This window comes from Acomys russatus, chromosome 18 (genome assembly GCF_903995435.1).
Source record: "Acomys russatus chromosome 18, mAcoRus1.1, whole genome shotgun sequence".
NCBI lineage: Eukaryota > Metazoa > Chordata > Mammalia > Rodentia > Muridae > Acomys > Acomys russatus.
The window spans coordinates 2,685,147-2,708,876 of NC_067154.1; the positions used below are offsets into that span (position 1 = coordinate 2,685,147).

General features: G+C 48.2%; 1 protein-coding gene and 1 pseudogene across 1 annotated transcript in view; one reads left to right on the forward strand and one right to left on the reverse strand.

Moving 5' to 3' along the window:
* The first annotated feature begins 4,179 nt into the window (after positions 1 to 4,179).
* On the forward strand, positions 4,180 to 13,530 carry LOC127201970 (eukaryotic translation initiation factor 4B-like; annotated as a pseudogene).
* LOC127201971 (phospholipid-transporting ATPase IB) overlaps positions 13,048 to 23,730 on the reverse strand; it is a 199,621-nt gene continuing 188,938 nt past the window's right edge. Inside the window, exons 12-13 of the mRNA XM_051160575.1 lie at positions 23,253 to 23,344; positions 13,048 to 13,936 (exon numbers count right to left, since the gene is read on the reverse strand). Of these exons, the coding sequence (XP_051016532.1) occupies positions 13,839 to 13,936; positions 23,253 to 23,344 (190 nt within the window). The 3' untranslated portion in view covers positions 13,048 to 13,838. The remainder of the gene's footprint in view (positions 13,937 to 23,252; positions 23,345 to 23,730) is intronic.

Below are 23,730 nucleotides of genomic sequence, written 5' to 3' on the forward strand. Positions count from 1 at the left end.
GCTGGCCACTTCCTAATCCGACACCAGGCCTTTACTTGTTGTAGGATGACATTTCTGCGTTTCTGAAGCAATGCATGGCGATGCTTGCTAATGAGACGGTCTGATTTCTTCTTGGTGATGAAAACGTACATTCTGTTAAATGAAACGGGAGTTTTCACCCAATGAAACCACTTAAGATGACGTCACTAAGAAGCAACTGCAGAGATTTAGGGAGATAGCCAGCAAAGTGGAGGTACAAATCATACCTAGTCCCAGGACACCTTTCTTGCTCTCTTGGGAATGTAAAAATTCCAAACTTCTATGATGTCATCTGAGTTCAGTTGAAACGTTTTTACAGTCTGCCTAAAAGGGGCAGGGCTGTCATTTACTGATGGAAAGATAGCTGTACGCTTTCTTCGGTGTTCAAGCTGGAGGCTTCCACTCGTGCCGATAGCAGGGTGTTCTCTAGCTCTTAGGACAGAAAAAGCAGATCTTTGCAAGGGAGAAGAAACTAACCAGGAAGTGTGGAGCCTCGCATGGTGCCTCAGGCTTGTAATCTCAGCACTTGGAAGGCAGTGCTGGGTGGAAGGGTGGGGGTGGGGGGAACGGGGGTACGACGGGACTGGATTGCCATGAATTCAAAGTCAGCCTGGTTCAGAGTGACTTCCATGCAAGCAAGTGGGAGCTGGGCCTAGTGGCTCATAACTGTAGCCCTAGCACTTAGGAGTCTAAGGCAGGACAGTTTGACTCCTAAGAAAAGCAAAATGAAACACAAATGGAAACTCCACACCTACCATTTCTACTTCAGGGGAAAAGTAAAAATGTGTCAGTATCATGTAGGCGGGTGGATGGGTGGGTGGCAGGGGCGGCGGTGGTATAGCTTAGTACCTCACCTGCCTACCTCGTGGGAGGCTTTGAGCTTCATCCCCAGCACCAAAATAATGACGTCAGCATCCAGTGCGGCCAGCCCAGGAGACATGTGATTCACAGGTTTCCTCTGTAGCATGCGCCTTCCTTACCCTCCATTTCCGAGGGAGTTCTCACGAGCTCCTTGTGCCCATGCTTTCAAGGTCGTGAGTTTTATTACCCCAGATCAGTGTTTTGCTGTAAATTAGGGTCCATGATGCCCTTAGAACAAAGTTTGTAATGACAAGCAAACCATATGCTCATAAATGCCCTGGACTCAGGGCAGGACACTTGAGTGGTGCTCAAGGCCGAGGTCAGATGCGCTCTCCCCTCAGGCAACCCCACTTTGAACCAGCCTTTGTTACGGTGCCAGGCCTCCAGCACACAATTGCACAGGGATTTCTTGAGGTGGCCCAGCCAACTGATAAATGGCACGCGCATGTGTGCGTGTGCGCGCGCGCGCACACACACACACACAACTTGCCTTCAGTTGCTTGAGCTTCCTAGATGCCAAGGAATAAAGTTAATGGACATTGGAATCGTGACTCCTGTTAATTTAGGCTGATCAGTTGGAATGGTGGCCCAAGTATGTGGGTTTTACTGTGACAGCCAGGGCAGACCTCCGTGTGTGGCTTTCAAATCAGATCCTGCTGGGATCCAGAAGGAGGGTGACCGTAGGCAGACAGAGAAACCAGACTGCTCTGTTTGTCATTTGGGCAAAAAAGCAAGCCTCCAAGCACACAGGAGTTCACTAAACTGTAGTTAAAAGTACTTTAAAAAAATTAATAATGTGTCTGCATTAATAGCTCATTGAAATTTCTGGAATTAAAAAAAAATCTGGTCACTTCCTGCTTATGATTATTCCTCTTGTTTTTTGAGTACTAGAACCCTCAACGCCCCCTGGAGAGATGCCCAGTACGGCAGGGGTAAAGGTCTGAGCAAAAGGCTCTCAGTGCCCTTTAAACACACTAGGCACCTATGGGATTCTCCAGAGCATGCCAGTGCCCGGGCCCAGAGGGCTGGCCAAGGCTGCTGCTATGGGGGGCGGGGCGGAGATGATGACTTTGCCCTGGGCTTTCAAAGCCCTTCTCACGCTTAGAGGGGTTAGTCCAAGAACACAAGGAGGCTTGAAGAATCCCAGGAGCCTGTGTGTCCAGAGGACTGATGACAGCACAGGAGGATGCCTTCCTGAGTGCCCAGTGCCATCCCAGCTCTGCTCTCCCCTGCTTCCCCATCTGCCTGGCGGATCCTGGAAGGGTGAGCAAGGCAGGAGTGGCGGGATGGGAGACAGCTTCAGTGGGACAGTTTGTTTAATTAGGGGGAGCCAGGGCCAAGGTGCTGGGAATGCCTTATTTGCATGAAGAGGAATTCCACATACTTGCTGGACATGATCTTATAAAGAGAGAGGAAGTTTAGCCTGTAACCTGGCTGCCAGGCTATGTGAGCATCTGAGGGGCGGCACAGGAGGGGGCTGTAAGGCTTGCGTGTGCCAGGAGGGACCAGTCCTACTACTGCTGGTCTCAAGACAAGATTTTTGGGGTTTGGACATAGTTCAAACTTATTCTTGCCCCCCCCCCCCCCGCTTCCTGGTCACATAGCTGCTGGCCCCATGGCCTTTTAAGATGAATTTTAAGCGTAAAACTTGGATTTTAATGTCAGCTATCTTGACTTGTTGGTCATTTAGAAAAATCATACCTTAATGACATAGTTTTGATTCAAGAGACAAATAATCTTAGGCCACTGTCAGGATGTTTCCAGCAGAATGGACTGTGCATATGCAGGTAGCTCACAGTGGAGTGTGCAGTGCTCAGCTTGCTTGGATTCATGCATGATCAGGCAAAATCAATTTAGGATCATTTCTAGTGTGTTCCCAGTGGCCTCTGAATCTGACGATTGGAATTCTCACTTCTGGGGTGAGACATCACATGACATGTAACAGCTGCACCCATAAATACACACTCCAACTCCTATTTAGATGGTTTTAATCAGTTCAATATAGAGAAACGCATGATTTATGTAAACAAATACATCAGAGACTGAACCCTAGAAGTAACTTAGGGCAGGGTTCTCGTTTTTCTCCCATGAGCCCATCAAGTGTTACTCTTTGCCCTGGTTAACCTAAATGTCTTGTTTTTACCTGGTTCTCTCTGTTCCCTGATCAGTACTTTCTCTGTGATGTGCCTGATGGACCAGCCTTGTTTCCTTACACTGTGGCTTCGCAACCTACAGGGCTTCTCTCATCCCTGGGTCTCTCTCTGGCATGGCTAGTCATCTGGAGCCTTCTCTTGGACGGAGCCAGATTCAGGAAATCATAGAGTAAGAACTGGGCTGGGGCTGAACTCTGGAACTCTTGAATGGCATGCAGTTGTGTTCCAGCACCACACACACACACACACACACACACACACACACACACACACACATACCACCACCACCACTACACATCCTCTCCCCAATAATTTTACATTCTGAAAATTTTAATTTTATTGTTAATTTTGGTTGTGACGGATACTGAATTATTTCATTTAACTTTTCTATCCAGGTAACCGCATACAGCAAGCACAAAGATTTCAGCGTCTAGCTCAATAAAGCATCTTCTAGGTCAGAAAGTCAGAAATTCTCTTCCCGGGGACATGAGCTGTGCCTGGCATTGAGACTCGTTTACATGACATTCCACAGTGTGGAATCTCTTTTGTCTGTCTTTCCTTCTGCGCTGTGACCACCACTGGATAGAGACAGCAGCGATTCGTGTCTTCTAGTTGTGGTGCGGTATTTCATTGTAGGGCTCTTGCCTAATTGTGTATACTACTGCTGATAGGCTTCTGGGATATTTCCCATTTTATGCTTTCTAGGACATTTGAAACTGCCTCTTGGAGAACACGGTGCTCATCCCCCTCAGCTCCAGGGGCTGGATCGCCATATTCCAGCTCGCGTCTTTAGAACTCAGCAGCCGGCCATTCTGACACTTGGGGTCTTGGGGGAAGCAACAGTTACAATTTGGCTAGCAGATGTGTGTGTGTGTGTATGTGTGTGTGTGTGTGTACACACACTCCTGTCATTTTGTCTGGGGCTGGAGATGGAACCTAGAGCCTTACCCACACTAAACAAGTGTTCTACAACTGAGCCACGTTCGGGCCCAGGCAGAAAGACTTTTAACCATGAAGAATAATGCATGAAAAAACACTTTTTGGAAAGCTAGGGTAGGGGTGGGGGTGTGTGAATCAAACGGACTTTCACTGGAATAGTTCAAATCAAAACACATTTAAAAAACAATTCAGAGCAGAAGGGAAGGACATGAGCCTCATTCAGCTCCGTAGACAACTCTATGGCGATGGTACTGCCCACGCCGTGAGTTGGATGCTGTCCCTGACAGACTTCGAACAGGCCCCTCCCAATTTGCAGGGATCCGGAGATGAACTGACAGGGAATATTGTTCCAGAGACAGTTTGGCTGACACGTCAAAACCTGGTGTGGCCTCCTGGAGCTTTTGCTCATGACGTGGGCGTGGCTACAGTAACTGCTTATGGGTGGGAAAGGAAATTCCAAAGTAAAACACGATCCAATCTTCTGCTTTAACCAAAGGTTTATTTGAAATGGGTTTGTGCAGACACACACCAGTTAACAGGATCGTTCAAAGCCCCTGGTCAAAACCAGTCTACAAGGAGACGTCCTTGGCATGGATCCCCTTCCAGGAGGGCACTGACTTCGTACCACCATGTTTAACACTGTTGTCACTTAAACAACCGGATGACATTAATGGCGCTGAGTCATTACACTTCCAGAGAGAGGGCAGAAAACAGAAACGCATGTGCCAATGGAAACAGCTCACCTATCTGCTGGGAGTCATTTTAACAAACCCCCCAGCCAGCATCCCTCTACATGGCCATATTAGGACCTGTCCTTGGTAAAGAATATTGGAACAATCTCAGAACAGATATCACAGGAGACTGGGGGTGGGGGTGGGGCACATGGCTTTGCTCACATGAGAGCCATACCCTCACAGTGGGTTCAGTGACAGGTAGGATGTGGGCCTCTCCCCTGTGCAAGCTGCGATGCTCTGGAGAGGAAGGCAGGATGGAGGAGTCCTGGTGCTGGTCTGCTCCTGGCCATCCTTGGCAAGAAGGGAAAAGGAGCAGAAGGCCCGGGCCTTACACAGCGTTTATGTCTGGAAACCAGACAAGTCTTCACTAGCCCAGGGATCTTTGTAATTGCCGTGGGATAATTGTCCATACTTATGGGATATGCTGCCGGGATGTTGCTGGAAGGAGAGAAACTCCGTGACCAGGCACGTTTCCTCTTTTCCTCTTTTCTTAAATTGGTGTCTGCTGCTTGCCCTGTAAACACATACCAAGCTACCTCTAGGAACACAGCTGGATCCGGTCCAAGCCTGTGGCTCTAGCTTTTCTCCTTTTTCCACACAGGAAATCAGAAAATCTTACCTGCACAAAGCTTTTATTTATTTTATTTTATAGGATCTTGCTTGTGGCCCAGGCTGGCCTCCAACTCTTGTTTGGCCTGCCTCAGCCCCCAGAGTGCTGGGATCACAGGGTGTACCACCAGGAAGGGCTCCCAGCTTTTGACCAGGCCTCTTGAAGGCCCCCCCACCCCAGGGCAGTACTGTTTGGGTGGTGATGCTATTTCACCTTGCTTCTTCCTATTTCTGCCACAAATCACTGCCACCTGACACTTTGTTTCTGATTTCTCAAACAACCAGGCCTCCTTCCTTTCTTGAGCCAGGTCAGAAGGAATGCCTGTGGGCTAATCCTGTGAGCATGTTTTTCTTGGTCTGATGCCTGGGTGAGGGAGCAGAGGAGATATCTCAGAGGCAGCGAGAGCAGGAGCTTGTCATCTGAAAAGGGGCCAGCCTGCGTGGAAAAAGAATCGCTCCTTTGTCTCCCCTCCCTGGGGACTGCTGAGGTGTTCCTAAGGCTGGGCTGGACTGGGGGTGGGGCCATCTCTCCCCTCTGCTCAGTGGCATTGATTCGAAGCCTCTAACCACTTGGATTTATGTTGCTTCCACACCGTCCTCTTCCCATGCAAGAAATCATTCATCCTGGATGATGGAGAAACTTTAAAAACAAAGAAACAAAACAAAACAAAACAAAACAGGGCACACATACGGAAAGGGAAGTGATGGACGAACACGGTACTGAGGGGAAAAATGCTTAAAGGATGCTATATACTATGTTGAGAATTGGTCTTTCTCTCAGGCATACCTGACAGTCCATCATAGGAATCTTGGACCGTATCCCTGCTACCCATGGAAAACCCTTCATAATAACCTTCTATTAAGGCTAGCCTGAGTTAATCTTCCCTACTGTATTGACATAGATAACATCTTTGAAGCCAACACAGAATTAGCAACACAGCCAACTGACACACTTTCTTACTTTGAGGGGCCTTTATTTGAACTTTCTCGCCCTTGTTACATTTGTTAACTTAAGCATGTGCATGCAGAGAGTTTGACAGGGGATGCCATCCGCTCTGCTTGTTTCCTAAGACAGGGTCTTCCTATGTAGCCCCAGCTGGCCTGGAACTCACTGTGTAGCCCAGGTTGATCTCCAATTCTTGTTCCTCAGCCTCCTGGGGGCTGGGATCACAGGTGGGTACCATCACACCAGATGGCACGCCATCTTTTGATTTGACCTGATAAACCTATTTCTTTGCTATTTCTTTGCCTGTTTGGCCAGTTTCGCTGTTTAGGTTTTAAAGACCCCAGGAGACGAAGGCTCCATTTCAAATGCTGAAGGTGAACCACTCCTTGAATTACTTTGGGACAATGACCCTGGGCAGCCATTCAAACCCTGGCTGAACTGTGCAGCCCTTTCACATGTTCCAAACAAAGACCGGCTCACCTGACAGCAGTGTCGCAGACACTTGACTTATGGCTTAAGACATAATCCCAGGATGAGAATAGCTGATGAAAATGATCTTCTTTATGACTCAAAAGAAAAGCTCAGCACTATAACAAATGAGAGAGTACGGATGATAGCTTTCTTTATTTAAAAAAAAAAACTGACTTGAAAGCCTACATATCCATTTACATTTTCAGATTCTTTTTGCCTAGTTTTGCTGAAAAACAAAAATGAAAACAAAAACAAAAACCCGGAACAAACAGAAAACATTCACTGACTGGGAACTTAAGTAGCTCAGTGGCAAACACTAGCCTAGCATTCATAAAGCCCTGTGTTCCGGCCCCAGCACAGAGAAACAAACATACAAGAAAATGTTTTTCAGGAGGCAGAGAGGATCAGACGTTCAAGGGTGGCTTCAGTATACGGTGAGTTCAAAGCCAGTTGGGGCTACATAAGGATTCGCCTCAAAACAACAACAAAATCATTAATTGCTTCTTGGTTAGCCATTACTCATCTTCTCTGTGCACACTTGAAGGCTGGACAAAGAAAAGAAAATGCTCAGCTGGGTTCTGCTGAAGCCCAGGGTACTGTCTAGCATATTTCTTTTTAAATATTGAAGAAGCACTGTCCCCTTTACCAGAGCACAGTTAGCTACCTCACGCTCGTGTCTTTGTTTTTGTGTGTGCGTGAGTGTTGGAAGATGGGAAAATAATACTGATCTAAAAATCTGTACTGTTCTGCCTTGAAACAAACCAGGAACATCAGCTCTGCTTCTGGGAGTATCACAGAGGGGACCCCCACCCACTAGGCAGTGCTAATCCAGGCTGCCCAGGAGAAGTGGGCAGGGTATTGCCTCCAGTTAGTGTGTGCTGTCCACACTGCAGCCATCCCTGTGGGTGTGGGGAGCGTAGCAGAATCCAAAGCTAAGTTGAAAGGATACTGGCTGTACGGTTTACAGTTTCAAGAACAGGATCTAGTGAGACATAAGAGCCTTGTGTGAGGCAGGCCTAGCCCTAAGCCCAGTTTAGCTCAATCCACAGGCAGACCTGGAAGTGCTGACCAAAGCTGTGCAGGGGTCACAAACCATGTGACAGGAGTGACATGTCCCACATGACATTTCCACTGAGCTGACAGCCAGTGTGTGCAACCTGGTCCAGTCCACTGTACTGCCTAAGGAGGGGTTGTGTGTGAGACACTCTGACCTCAATTTAAAGACAGGACAAGTGACACAGCTCCCCAGGGGGACTTGCATAAATAGTATGCATCACATACCATGACAGCTGCCTTGCCTAGAAACCCAATTTAGTCATTTGGCTAGGAGAAAGCTTAATCAGGAGAGAGAGAAAGAAAAAAAGTAGAAAATCGGCCCTCCCAGAAATGTTTTCCCCTGCTTGTATACCTCATTATTGCAGAGACTGTTTAGTCTACTACTTCTCAAAAGAAGAAAATATGCTCCAGGAAAATGCACACTGTAAAGTCAAAAGACAAGAAAACAAAAAACTCCAAACAAACACTCTCGTTCGCTAATCTGATTTCAGGCCTTTAAGAGAAGGCTAAGTATGGACAAAAAGCTGACTTTTAATCCAATCTCTCCAAATGGGTTTAGTTCCCAAAGGAAAATGAATAGTGAGTAGAGCCTTTGCGTTCTCTCTTTCCCTCCCAATGTGGGGGCTTCAGCAAACAGGAAGATTAAGAAGAGGAAGAGCACCCCTGGAACAGACGTTCTGGCCGCCGATGGGGGAGGAAGCACCTATGTCCCCCAACCAGTCAGCTAGGCTGACGAAGCAGATGACTTGGCACAGTACTGATGGGCGAGGTGTACAAGGCCCCTCCAATACATGGTGCCATCCCTCCCGCTGCTCCATGGGCTGCTCAGAAGCCAACTATTGACTGGGGTTGTCTTCCCAAATTGCCACCCAACACTGCTTTTCCAGGGAGCTTGCCCTATGATGTGACAGAAGACTCCATTAAGGAATTCTTAGAGGATGAAGGCTCAGCGCTGTGCACTTGCCATGTGACCCCAGAAATCCAAAGGGGTTGAAAGGTTTGGTTGTGGATGGAGTGCTCTGCATATCAGTGAGGACTTTCTAGGTAATGAGCCTTTGAGTGGAGGTTGTTGATGAAACACTGGATAAAGATAGGGGTGATTTCGGGTTCTTGTTTGTGTTTTTGGTTGAGATAGAAATTGAGATGGAGCAAGGCATGGTGGTGCAAGCCTTTAATCCCAGCAGAAGCAGGTGGATCTCTGTGAGTTCAAGGCCAGCCTGGTCTACAAAGTGAGTCTAGGACAGCCGAGGCTACACAGAGAAACCCTATCTCGAAGGGGGGAAAAATCAAGATGGAAACAAAACAAACACAGATGGGGTGGGGGGGGGTGCTGTCCTGCTGCAGACAGCTTTGAAAACTCCCCACCTAGAAGAGGTGAAATATATCAAGACTGTCAGAGCACCAACCTAGGTTTTGGGTGGCCATCAGAGCAGCCTGTGCTGAGATATTGATCACTATGAGTGCCAGGATAGCTATGACGACAGAGGCAACAGACACTCTGACCATAGGACTCCGGGATAGGCAATGGCAGAAGAGTGTCTGGTACTGAGTACCAGGCATGGCAACTACAGAGAATTTAGGATGAAGATCATATGACAGACGGGGCAATCGGACAACTGCTTTCAGGATGATTATCGGCGTGATGAGAGGTCCCCCACACCTCCAAAGTCCAGGCTGAAAGTAAAGCCCCAGAGCACTCCTAAAGAAGACAATTCCTCTGCTAGCACCTTCCAGGCCAGTTGAGTGGCTTCTATCTTTGGAGGGGCAAAGCCTGTTGACACAGCTGCTAGAGAAAGAAAGAGAAAAGTGGCTACAGGAGAAGTTACAGTGTCAGCTGGATGAGCCAAAACTGGATGGCTGACTCCAGGAGAGAGACCCAAGTCTGCCAAGTGAACTCAGGAAAGAGAACAGTGAGGACAGGAAGTGAGTCATCGCAGACTTGGGCCTCAGTCACATGTGGCATATACATATAGGAGGGCGAGAAATCTCTAGAAAATGAAACACCCAATAAAGAAGACGATTGTCACTCTCCAACCTCTAAACCTCCTAAACCTGACTAGCCTCTAAAGGTAATGCCAGCCCCTTCACCAAAGGAGAACACGTTGGGGCGGGGGAGGGGGGGAGTGATGCTCTGAGCCTCCTGCTGGATTTCAGAGCTCAGACAGAGAGCAGCAATCCCTTACAAGTGATAAAGGGCATGTAGCCCTTGGAGGAAAAGACCGGAAAGGAAAGGAACAAAAACAAAATAGATGGGGTGAGTGTCCCAAAAGGCCAAAGTGGGGACTCTAGCTGTGGCCCTGGAGATGGAGGGAACAAAGACCGCTAGCAGGAGTTGGGTAGAAAATAGGTCAAAAAGGACCAATACTCCAGATGTGCACCCGAGCCAAAGAACTCCAAGGAGAACCGAGTCCCCAAGTTCAGTTCTGCAAGCAAATTGCCTGCTCTGTCCGTGGATGGTGAGGATGAGAGTGAGGAGACAGCTATACTAAGTAGATCTCCACATTCAGGACCCTCTCACCGTATCCCTCCACCCTGGAAGGTTCAAGAACAAGTCACACTAGTCTTGTGCATCCTGGCTTTGCCCCCTCTAAACAGTGCTCTTTGTAAACTTTAAAATATATCCACATTCTTTCAAAGCCTGGTCTCTCTGGTCATCTCACGTTCTCGACGATACTGTTAGCCTCCCAAAAGTAGTCCCTGTAAGTCACACACCTGTTCTCAAAGGCATTTATCTTGGCCACCAGAAAGCTACAGCCGGAGGAATCACTGCTTTTCTAATGTGAACCAGCTCTCCTGTACCGGTCTGTCTGCTCCTGCTGTTTCCTGTCACCCCGACCTCAACACTTAGAGAACGGGGGAACTTCAGCTGATGGACTTGGGAGGCAAACAGGGGTGCATAAACGAGGAGAGGTGAGTCAGAGGCCTGAGCCGTGGCTGGGGTATTTTAAGGTTTCTGTAACTTTCCTCCACTGGAACCCCACGCCCGTGCTTGGGTTTGTAATGTGACTTATACCGCATGGTTTTGTGCTTAGGAGGACTGGTTTCTTAGCTTCCCTTAAGAATAAAGGAGAATGCGAGGAACTGTTGAACAAGGGCCTGGCTTCTCTTGCAACACATGAGCTCTGATCTGCAGCTCTGTAGGGTCAGCTCTGAAGATGGCGAGCTCCCCTGTTGCAGGAAGCCAGGGTACCTGTGGACAAACGACCTTAATGGGCAAGTGTTGGTTTAGTGTGCGGCAGCAGTGGGCATAGCAAATTGCTTAGCCGGTGGACTTGATTGGCTAGTAGCTAGGAAGTGGGCTTTTAGAGTGCTGCCTACAGTTGAATAAGTTCTTTAAAAACTATTGGTTGTGGACAGTGAAGAGGTAGTTTTCCCTCTTCATGTCTATTTCCCTTTGAAAAGAAAGCTACTGTGTCCTGCCGTCCTACTTTGCTCTCTGTTAAGATTAATGCAGGGGTTAACTTATATCCCACTCCTGAATACATGTAAAATTGGGCAAAAATATTTTTCTATGAAAATGATTTATTATCTATAGACATTATTTGGGAGATGTCTTAAGATAATGTAAGGGTTTTGTTTTTCTCTCCAAATAAATCTAGTCTTTAAAGTTGAAAAAAAAGAAAGACAGAAAGGACAGACAAACAGAAATAAAGGAAGATGGAATGAAGGAAGGATAAAGGAAGAGAGAGAGAGGAGGAAGGAGAGAGAGAAAGGGGGGAGGGAGGTGGAGAGAGAGAGAGAGAGAGAGAGAGAGAGAGAGAGAGAGAGAGAGAGAGAGAGAGAGAGAGAGAGAGCGCACAGTGGAGAGCCTAGGGCACATTCAGTTGGTTTTTCCTCTCTCCACAGTTCTGCCCCCTTCCTCTCCGGGTATGCAATATAGATAGCCATACACCATGGCTGGCCCCACTGATCTGAGGCACACTTCCTGCTGTTTCTCCCAGGGTACAGTCTGTCAGGATTCAGCTTGCTGGGCACACTAGATTTTTTTTTTTCTTTTTTACTTGCCTCAGGGAGCAAAGAGAGGTCACTTCCAAGATTCTTGTTAATGTACCTCCTTCCATGCTTTCAAGCCATCTCTGCATCCTGATCGCTTCCTAAGTGAGAATCCGTTTTCTTACTCAATGTAAATCATATCCATGTTTTCTTCACTACTCACTCACCTCTGATTCCAAAGGAAAAGGATTAGGAAATAAAGCATGGTGTCTTTTCTTTTCCTTAGTGTAGCACCTTGGACTGCTCAACCATCCTGACTGCTGCTTTGTTTTCTAAGCTGGCAGTAACAGGTGCCTAGAGGTATTTACCTTGAGCCATCCAAAAATCTCGGCTTTTGGAGTTTGGCAGCCAAAGTAAATGGAAGAAAGGATGCTAATAGAGGCCTGCATGTTCTGAGAGCCCCCCAGTTCTCACATGCAGGCTTGGGGCACACAGGTTCTGTTCCAACTCAGAGTGCTCCTTCCCCCACCCCCTGACCCACTCCCCATGCAGTGGACAAATCTGGAAACTAGCACTTCCCTTCCTTGTTTTAGAGCCCAAGCCACCAATCAGAGAGGCCCCTGGGCCTCGAGCTTGTGGATACAGAGACCATATGCAGGAGGCTGAGGAACTGCTGAGAATTTGAGGCTTGCCTGGACTATAGGGTGTGTTCAAGGCTAGATTGGCATACAGTGTAAGACTCGGTCTCAAAAACAAAATCAACCAAACACAAAAGTCTGTGGGAAAAGGTACGGTTTCTGCTACAGTGTACACAGGCTGATCACAACCGTCTGTTCAGAGTAGGACTTGAGAGCTTCCATTGGAGATCTGGTGAAAATGTCCTCTGGGTCTGCCTCCTGAGTCTCATGTCCTTTGTCACCTTCCAGGGAGATCTGGGGTCCTCTTTTCCCACCTCTCTCTGCCCTGTGCTATCCTTTTGGCTCACCCTGATTCTAGAATTTCAGAGGGCCAGCTCTGTCCCTTCAGTGCACAGACACCATTATAAACTCACTTCCAAACTGTGGAAAGTCTGAAGTGCACTCTGAGCATCCAGGAAGCAGGTATCGGGTCTGAGAAGCTGCCAGAGGCCCAGCTTGGAAGTGGTATACAGTGCCTGCTTCCCTTACCCACAGGATCCCATCAGAAAAAAAAAAAAAAAAAAAAAAGAAACACGAAAAAACCAGCTAAGTGTTTAGGCTGGGAATGGGATGGCCAATTCTCTTCAGCTATGGGATTAAAGGGCAGCAGTGGGCAGGGCAGGGCAGGGTGGGGCTAGGCAAGAGGAGAGATTTCTGACATCCGTATCTGAACATATAGAGGGGCAGAGACACACAGAAACTGTATGTGTGGCTACCAGCTGTGAGGCAGCACACCCAGGGGCCAGCTGTGAAGGTCTGAGGACAGGAACACAGGGTGGCAATGGTCAGACCGAAGGCTGCACCTAAAAGAGGTGCAGAAGGCATGGGGGCGCTGGTTGGTTGCCTTGCTGAGGCCGTGGCTCAAAGAACCAAAGAGATGTTCTCAGGTTTATCCTCCAACCGTAAGTTTTTCTGATTTCACTGCAATCAAGAAGTTTATGCCAACTTCAGACAAACAAACCAGGAATCGAAGTGAGTGAGCAATCTGCAGAAAGCGAGGCGTGCAGGATCTGTGCGCCCACCAAACAGGAAGTGAGTGGACCCTGTTCCAATTACACAGGACTGGTCTCTTGTAATGTAATGCCCTGTCTTCTCTCCCAGAACCACCAGGATCCGCGTGTAAGTGTTGGTGAAACATAGTTTTTAATTTCACACCTCACAGAGCCCAGCTGAATGTTTCATAACGACGTAAACAGAAGTTGGGCCAAGCGCTGCAGACAAGCTGGGAGGAGAGTGGCTTCCCCATGCCTATACCCTGGGACTGCAAGGGGACAGACAGCTGCTAACAAACTGGTTGGCTAAGGCCACAGAAATGTTTTCTGGTGCTGGGGCTGCTGGCGCCAGTCTTTTCTGACAAAACTGTGTTAACACTGCGTGCAACAAACCGAATCTCTTTCCTTGGAGCCATCAGGAGCAAAAAAAAAAAAAAAAAAAAAGCCTCTTATTTCTTCCTTGACTTCTTTTTGGTGGTGTCGTAAGCACGGACTATTTCTTCCTGTGTAACAGCTCCATGCTCTTCTTGAGAAAAGGCATACCCATCTACGGAGAAACACACGGGAAGACGTGTTAGCCGGAGAGTCAGGGAGCTTCCCTGGAAGACCCCACTGGACCGTGTGGCCACGGGACTTTCTTAGCCTTGGAGACAGAGACCTGGGATGAAGATGCCTATGAAAGTCAAAGGGGACCATGATCAAGAGGGACTGTGGTGGCAGGAAGCTGACCAAACTGGGATGGGGATGGCTTGGAGTGGAAGAAGTTTGCTTTTGGCAGCTGTAGCGAAATATCATGGACTAGGTGAAGAAACTGGAGTCTGCCTTACAGTTCTGGAGGCTGGGAGTCCAATGGCAGGAGGCAGTACCTGGTGTGGGCAACAACATTAGTCCATTGGCTGGGACAGAGCTCACGTGACCCTATCATCCTTAAAGCTTCCCCCTCAATTCCATCACCATAGCAACTACATGCCCGCGTGCCTTACGGAGGCCATTCAAGTCACAGCAGTGGGTTTCCTAGATCTTAGGGGGTCAGTGGAAAATGTAAACGTGGGCAAGTGGGCCATGTCCCCACGGTCTACCACCGATCAAGAGGAAATGTCCTGATCTGCCTAATGCTCTTTATGAGACCGTAAACATGTCAGGAAAGATGCCCTTGATAGAGAAGCTGGCAAAGCCACAGGATGCTCGAGGTCCCCGCTTGTAAACTGGACTGGTTCTGGCTGGTAAGCAATTGAAGTGGGTTTGTTTCTGAGTAAACACGGAGAACAAACACACGAGAAGGAAGATTTAGTGAACGGTTCCACGACCGCAGCGTGACTCAGCCTCACGGGATAATAATAAAACAAGTATCACCACTGTTCTACACACCGCGTGAAAATGGCTCAAGGAGTCCACCCGCCGACACATGGCACCGCGTTCCCACTTCATAGGTGAGGGAAGGAAGGCCCAGAGACTTTTTTTTTTTACTTGCCTGAGGTCACAGACCTCTGAGTGACAGAGCTGGGAGGCAAAGCGGGACAGTGTGACCCACTCTCTTGTGACAACTCCTGCTGTGGCAAGAGAGACAGAAGAGTCCCATTGCTCAGTTAGATGCCCTGGCCAGAAGACGGCACAACCAAACTTGTCTGTGCTTTGTCAATGGAGCTGGCTGATAATTGGCACACTGTTTAAAAAAAATTTTTTTTTCCTTTTTTGCAGTGTGGGGGATGGAACCCAGGGCCTCCTGCATCCTATGTAAGTGATCTGAACCATAACTAACCCCACCCCAAGGTGCCATACTCTTTAAAAGGGAAAAGGAAATCAGAAAAGGTGGGCAGTTGTCAGTTTGTTAACTCGGTGGGGTTTTGTTTGTTTGTTTGTTATTTTGGTTTGTTTGTTTCAGATGTTTCATAGAGAGTAAAGTCTGCAGGGTGTGAAGACACAGTCACAGGCAAGACAGGCTGCCGAAGGTTGTAGGAGAAGACTCCATGATATTGTTCGTTTGTGTGGCCAAAACCCAGATTCCATATCCCTAGACTGGCTTCCTCCTGCCCTTCAGGAGACTGGGCCTGCCAGCTATTACCCAGAAAGGCTTGGGTGGGCACCAAGGATTCCTATGCAGAGTGGGGTAGGGGTCCCCTAGGACACTGGTCTGAGCAGGAGGGTGAAGATTTCTGACCAGGCAGTGACAGGAGGGAGGATGGCGTCAGGGAGACAGAGGGAGCAGTGAAGGTGGGAAGATCAAACCAGCTGGAGCACAGATGATGGACAGGCACATGGATGATGGATGGACAGGCACATGGATGATGATGGACAGGCACGTGGATGATGATGGACAGGCATGTGAATGATGGACAGGCACGTGGATGATGGACAGGCTCATGGATGATGATGGACAGGCATGTGAATGATGGACAGGCACGTGGATGATGATGGACAGGCATGTGAATGATGGACAGGCACGTGGATGATGATGGACAGGCTCATGGATGATGTACAGGCACATGCATGATGATGGACAGGCACATGGATGATGGACAGGCACATGGATGATGATGGACAGGCACATGGATGATGATGGACAGGCACGTGGATGATGATGGACAGGCATGTGAATGATGGACAGGCACGTGGATGATGGACAGGCTCATGGATGATGATGGACAGGCACATGGATGATGATGGACAGGCACATGGATGATGGACAGGCTCATGGATGATGATGGACAGGCACATGGATGATGATGGACAGGCACGTGGATGATGATGGACAGGCATGTGAATGATGGACAGGCACGTGGATGATGGACAGGCTCATGGATGATGATGGACAGGCATGTGAATGATGGACAGGCACGTGGATGATGATGGACAGGAATGTGAATAATGGACAGGCACGTGGATGATGATGGACAGGCTCATGGATGATGATGGACAGGCATGTGAATGATGGACAGGCATGTGGATGATGATGGACAGGCTCATGGATGATGATGGACAGGCATGTGAATGATGGACAGGCACGTGGATGATGATGGACAGGCTCATGGATGATGTACAGGCACATGCATGATGATGGACAGGCACATGGATGATGGACAGGCACATGGATGATGATGGACAGGCACATGGATGATGATGGACAGGCACGTGGATGATGATGGACAGGCATGTGAATGATGGACAGGCACGTGGATGATGGACAGGCTCATGGATGATGATGGACAGGCACATGGATGATGATGGACAGGCACATGGATGATGGACAGGCTCATGGATGATGATGGACAGGCACATGGATGATGATGGACAGGCACGTGGATGATGATGGACAGGCATGTGAATGATGGACAGGCACGTGGATGATGGACAGGCTCATGGATGATGATGGACAGGCATGTGAATGATGGACAGGCACGTGGATGATGATGGACAGGCATGTGAATAATGGACAGGCACGTGGATGATGATGGACAGGCTCATGGATGATGATGGACAGGCATGTGAATGATGGACAGGCATGTGGATGATGATGGACAGGCTCATGGATGATGATGGACAGGCATGTGAATGATGGACAGGCACGTGGATGATGATGGACAGGCTCATGGATGATGTACAGGCACATGCATGATGATGGACAGGCACATGGATGATGGACAGGCACATGGATGATGATGGACAGGCACATGGATGATGATGGACAGGCACGTGGATGATGATGGACAGGCATGTGAATGATGGACAGGCACGTGGATGATGGACAGGCTCATGGATGATGATGGACAGGCACATGGATGATGATGGACAGGCACATGGATGATGGACAGGCTCATGGATGATGATGGACAGGCACATGGATGATGATGGACAGGCACGTGGATGATGATGGACAGGCATGTGAATGATGGACAGGCACGTGGATGATGGACAGGCTCATGGATGATGATGGACAGGCATGTGAATGATGGACAGGCACGTGGATGATGATGGACAGGCATGTGAATAATGGACAGGCACGTGGATGATGATGGACAGGCTCATGGATGATGATGGACAGGCATGTGAATGATGGACAGGCATGTGGATGATGATGGACAGGCTCATGGATGATGATGGACAGGCATGTGAATGATGGACAGGCACGTGGATGATGATGGACAGGCTCATGGATGATGATGGACAGGCACATGGATGATGGACAGGCACATGGATGATGATGGACAGGCTCATGGATGATGGACAGGCACATGGATGATGATGGACAGGCATGTGAATGATGGATAGGCACGTGGATGATGACGGACAGGCTCATGGATGATGGACAGGCTCATGGATGATGGACAGGCACATGCATGATGATGGACAGGCACATGGGTGGTGGACAGGCACATGGATGATGATGGACAGGCATGTGAATGATGGATAGGCACGTGGATGATGACGGACAGGCTCATGGATGATGGACAGGCACATGCATGATGATGGACAGGCACATGGGTGGTGGACAGGCACATGGATGATGGACAGGCACTCCTGCCTCTGTCCATTCCCATTTCCAACAAAAATGAATCTCCTGGAACAGGAAGTCCCACTATGTGAAAAGCAACTCCTAGCATAGCAGGAGCTCCCCATAGCCAGTCGAAAGCCATAGAGGGGCTGGGGAGAGGGCTCAGCAGGTGCTTGCTGTACAAGGTGGGAAAATGACTTTGTACCCTGGAACCCACATAAAGGTGGACGGAGAGACTGATTCCACAAAGCTGACCTTTGACCTACACACACACCTGGTACCCTGGCAAAAGCAGGGTGGGTCCTTGCATAGAGGCAAAAGCCAGCCTGGATGGGAAGATCTACTAAAGCCACACCTTGCCCTCAGACATGAGGGCAGGGCTTTCCTTATGGTGCTCTCCATCCACACAGGTGGCCTTGCTCCACACATCCTGCCTCTGTGAGGTAAGGAGCAAATGCTGGGTGTAGAAATGGGCCATGGCTTGCCTGAGCTCTCTGGGAATGGGAGGGGCTGCTCCTCCTCAGCCTCCTCTGTTCAGGTCCCTGCCCTGACTGCACACAAGGTGTGCTTTGTGAGGCATTCTTACTGCAGCCCTGGAGGACGGCCTTTCCTTTAGATTGGTTCAAAACAAAACGTAGTAAAAGAAATCCAGTGTGTCCTTTGGTAGCAAGGCTGCATACCATGGTTAAACTTGACAATGTCTGTCCTCTAGGCTTCTAACAAGGAAGGTTTTGTGTAAACTTGTGGGTCACCAGTCCCAGCAGCTGTCCCTGCATGGGATGGACTGCTAGAGCGATGCTTCGGCTTCCACTGTGGCTGTGGCTGCCACAAGCCACCAGGGAGACACTTCATTCTGAAGAAAGTCATTGTGATCAAGGGCAGGCCTCCCAGAGAGACTCTAAAAACATTTTTTTTTTCAGGCAGGAGAAGAGAGGACCACTGGGCTCCTTCTGAGAAGATGACATTCTTAGGTGGCTGGGCATCGGTCTTGGAGGTTGACCAGATGGCTGGAGTACTAGGGGCACAAAAGGGAGCTTCTAACCTTTGCTTGGCCATTACTAGGCTTTGTGACCTTGGATGCTTGAAGATGCCTGGGTTTGGGCTTGCTTCTTTGTAAAATAAAATGGACTGGGGCAAGGCACACCCTCCCTCTATAGCTCCAGTCCTTCCCAAGGGCTCTAGGATGCATCCTTGGCTGGGTATACTAAGGCTGCTCCCTTGCCTGGCCTGCTTACACTCTGCATGGGGGTGGGGGTGGGAGGAGAGGCCGTAGCAGAGAAAGGAGCATGTTTCAATAGTCACCCCAGTTTGAAAAGCTGCTAATCCTTTTTAGGCATGTGTGTGTGTGTGTGCGTGTGTGCGTGTGTGTGTGTGTGTGTGTGTGTGTGTGTGTGTGTGTGTGTTTGTAGGGAGTTATGAATGAAGGTTAAGACATTAAAAATAAACATTATTGGGGTGTCCTTTTGGACACCCAACTCTGGAAGAGTCTTAATCTCATGGCTCCAAAGGGGTCCTGTGGGCTGACAAGAGGCTGCCTCAGTAACTCTTCAGAAAGGTGGGGAAACACTTTCATCCTGACCTGTTCTCCAGTGTGCAAAACATGATCAAATGTTGTAGAAAATATTTAGTTACTAATATTTGCTATTAATACACATAAATATTTTGGTAGTTATAATTTAACTGCTTTCATATCAAAAAAAGAAGCAGACACAAGTTAGAATTTTTAAATATTCCTTATTTCACCTGGAGCTGGGCAGATATTAATTGCCTCTAAACTATCCCGTTATCTTCCAGCACCCCCCGCCCGCACCCCTTTCCATGCCATTTGCTCTAATCATTGCTACCTGGGCTACTTTCCATGCAAAATAATATAAATACTTGCACATTCTTTCCATCTGGGCTGCTTCTCTCCAGCCACACTGATCCTCAGAGTCCATTCCTCCCGCCACATGGTTCTTTAAGCTAACCATAGAGGTCTCTCATTTTTCCTCTCTTCTCCTCTACCCGTCTCATTTCCCCTCTGCCCATCTCCTCTCCCATGATCCTCTGTCCTCCAATTCCTGAATCTTGGCCATGTCTACCTTACTTTTGCCTGCCCTAGCTATAGGCGCTTATTCAGCCAATCAGGGATAATTTGGAGGCAAACTTACATAACATCATTTGGGGTGTGTGATAGTCTGCTCCTAAAAGACAGCAAGTAGACCTCAGGGAGCTACATAGTCAACAATCAAATACAAAGCACCAGACCATGCCATTACAGCCAAATGTCCCTCTTGAGGCAGAAGGTTGGCAAGTTCAAGGCCAGATGGGGCAACAGATTGAGAACCTGTCTCAAGATGGAAAGTCAGAAGAGAGGCCTGGGACTCCAGATCATCAGCAGAGAACTTGCCTGCCATAAAGTTCTGGTTCACTTTTGAGTGCAAAACTAAAGGAAAGAAGGGGCGTGCTAATAGATTTATTCTAAGAGGCAAGTGTTTCCCTGGAAGAACATTTCTCCCTTTAGAAACCAGGCCTGGTGGGAGTTAGGGTGGCAGAGGTCCAGTACAAAGACAGGCCATGGGGTCACTCACTGGCTCCGCAGGGCAGCTCCCAAGTCTGACCAGGAAGCAGGATTTCTTTCTAGCTTATTTTGTGGGGGGACATTTAACTGGCATTTGCATCCCTATGGGGAGTCAGGGGAGACTCTGGCTCTCTGCACTTTCCACTTCTGTTCATCTTCAGGAATTCCTGCAGGGGAGGCAGGACCAAGAGGAAACATTGTCTGACCCACTTGTGGTCCTCCGTGGATCCTGCTTCCAGATGGGGTGGTGTGTGGCTGATTTCTTAGTTGTTTCGTCTTGATGGAATGGAACTGAAAGTCAAGTCATCCCCCCCCCCAATTTTAGAATAAAATCCTTACATTCTCTTCATTTAAAGCTGAGAGTAGTTTAATGAAAGGAGAGTTTCTGAGAGGATGCAAACCATGGTGCTGGGGAGGAAATTTAGACTGTCCAGGAAATACTGACCTCAGTTATTAATATGCACACTGGCAGGTCATAAGAACTGTATTAGCCTATTTATTAGTATAATGAAGCTTTCAAAGCTGAAGGCCTTATAAAGCAAGGTTTATTTCATCTCACAGATTTGGAAGCTAAAGATTGAGACCATATTTAGTGACGGCCTTGTGGCAGGGTCCCAAGGTCGTACAAGGCATCACATGGCAAAAGTCAGGATGTGCATGTGGTTTCTGATCTCTCCCCTCCCCCTCCTCTTCCCCTTTTCTCCCCCTCCCTCCTCCCTTTCCCCTCCATCCCCTCCCCCCCCACCCCATCTCCTCACACAGGCACAGGATTCATGATGACTGAGCCTAATTCTAATCATTGCTAAAGGTTCTGACTAATTGTTTTGTCCCTTGTACAAACCAAGGTGACAACCAAACACTGAAGATCAGAGTCTCTCAGGTCTCCAGAGAGGCCAAGGTCTCTGGCAGCAGGACAGTTGGAGGGGGACACTCAAGGCTCAGAGAACAGCAGGGCCCTTCCTAGACCCAGACTTGTGCGCACTTGAAAGTCGAGTTGGGAATGGCAGGGGCATGCTAGGCTGTTCAATAGGCTCTGGTACTCCTCATTAAGGGTTTAAATTTTTTTTATTTGAGACAGGGTTTCTCTGTGTAGCTTTGGCTATCTTAGACTCACTTTGTAGACCAGGCTGGCCTTGGGTTCACAGTGATCTGCCTGCCTCTGCCTCCTCAGGATTAAAGGCGTGTGCCACTGCCCCCAGTAAGGGTTTAAATTTTTAAAGATTTTATTTATTGTTATTCTATGCGTTTGTCTAAACATATGTTTATGCACTGTGTGCCTGAAGAGGCCAGAAGAGGATTAGAGTGCTGGGATTGGAGTCACAGATGACTGTAAGCCACTGTGTGGGTGCTAAGTATTGACGCTGGGTCCTCTGGAAGAGCAGCTAGTGTTCTTAACTGCTGAGCCATCTCTCCAGCCCTCCACTAATCATTTTTATAAATGCAGTGTGGCTTTAGAAGCTATCTTATTTCTTGTATTTGTTCAGTAGACCTTTTTTTCCCCCTTCAAATGCTGACTTAAGAAAAGTATGATGTCATTGTTGAGACAGTTATAGCTGTCCCCTGGACACACGTGAAAACACGTAATTGCTTTTGACACTGAGGAATGAACCTAGGCCAAGTAAGAGGTCTGCCACCGAGCCCTGTTCCAGCCTTCATCTCACTTTTTATTTTGAGACAGGATCTCACTGAGTTGCCCAGGCTGGCCTTGAACTCACTTTATAGCTCAAGCAGCTTAGGACTTGTGATCCTCTTGCCCCAGTCTCCTTATCTGGCTGCACATGTCTTTCTTTGGTTACTCTGAGACATTCATTCGGGAAGCAGTGTGGCCCACAGTGTGAATGCATCCATCCTAAAGGCTTTATATTCTTCATATGATAATGTATAAGGATGTCATATCATTGTATTTTCTTTTCCCAGAGGAAAAAAGGAGAAACATTGAGAAATACACACATTGTCCAGAGTTACTCAGCTAACTGAATAATAACTATAATTACCTAGCACTTACTGAACTCTTTAGGTCAAACATGCTTCTAGACACACAAACACACACACACACACACACACGTATGTGTAAATATATGTGTCTATGTATGATCATATATACATACACACATTATGTGTGTGTATGTGTGTGTGTGTATGTGTATATATATATATATATATATATATATATATATATATATATATATATATATATATATATAAAATGATCTCATTTTACCTTCCCAATAATTCTGTCTGGGTTCTCACAGTGTTTCCATTTTACAGATGTGGACACAGAAAGGTAAAGTGGCAGGACAAAAACCAGCAGTATGAGTCAAAAGGGGGACCCCTGCAGTGTGAGTCCAGAGGGGACCCCTGTAGACTGCTGTCTTTGGAAGATCCCATCAATCCTCACGCCTTGAACCCCATCTTGGGTCAGAGACTGTGGCTGTGACCTAGATTCCATGGTGATGACCTAGAAACCTCAGCATAGCACAGCCTGTTGCGTGTGGGTGCCCTCTGTTTGACCTCTGATTTTGTGTCCTCCTGGATGTGCTACGCCCCTCCCAGGGGGCAGAGGGACATAGGGAAAAAGAAGTGGTGTGCTCACAGGTGACATAATACCATTTTGCTCTCTCCACTGAGAAAGTCTCTGTTGACAGGTAGAGCCCGACTGAACTGCCCACCAGCCCACTAATATGTTTTCTTGTAAGCACCCACCTTCAACTTGTAGAAAATGCTCTCACTGAACCAGCTGTGGCAGCCATCCCTGGCCTGGCTTGCCCCACTCAGCCTGCAGTCCGCCACCCACTGCTACCCACAGTCACTTACGGGTGACACACTGCTGGATGGAGCCTGCTCGGAAGAGGGTTGGGGGTGTCTTCCTGCTGAGCCTCTTGATCAGACGGTCACGTTCATTCATCCTGCAAGAGAGCAAAGAGGACCCCCAGGTCACCCTGCCACGTCTCTGGGAGATCCAGGTAGCTTCAGACTGAAAGAACAGCACAGAACGGCCTCTGGTGCCCAGAAGGTTGATTTATTCCTCACCCAGAGGCATCAGGCAACATGTATGCCCTTTTCCTATGAGGCAGGAATATCTTTATTTCCTATTTTCTCCCTTTACTTCTTTCTCCATGTTGAAACCCAAACCCACAATAGGATTGCACTTGGAACCCAGACCATGAACAGAGGGTAAAATGACATACAAGCGGGCCCTGATCCTTATGAAGAAAGGAGATTAAGATTTGGACACACACCACAGGTCAATGTCCATGCAAGTACCCAGACAGAAGGCAAGGGAGATACTGCA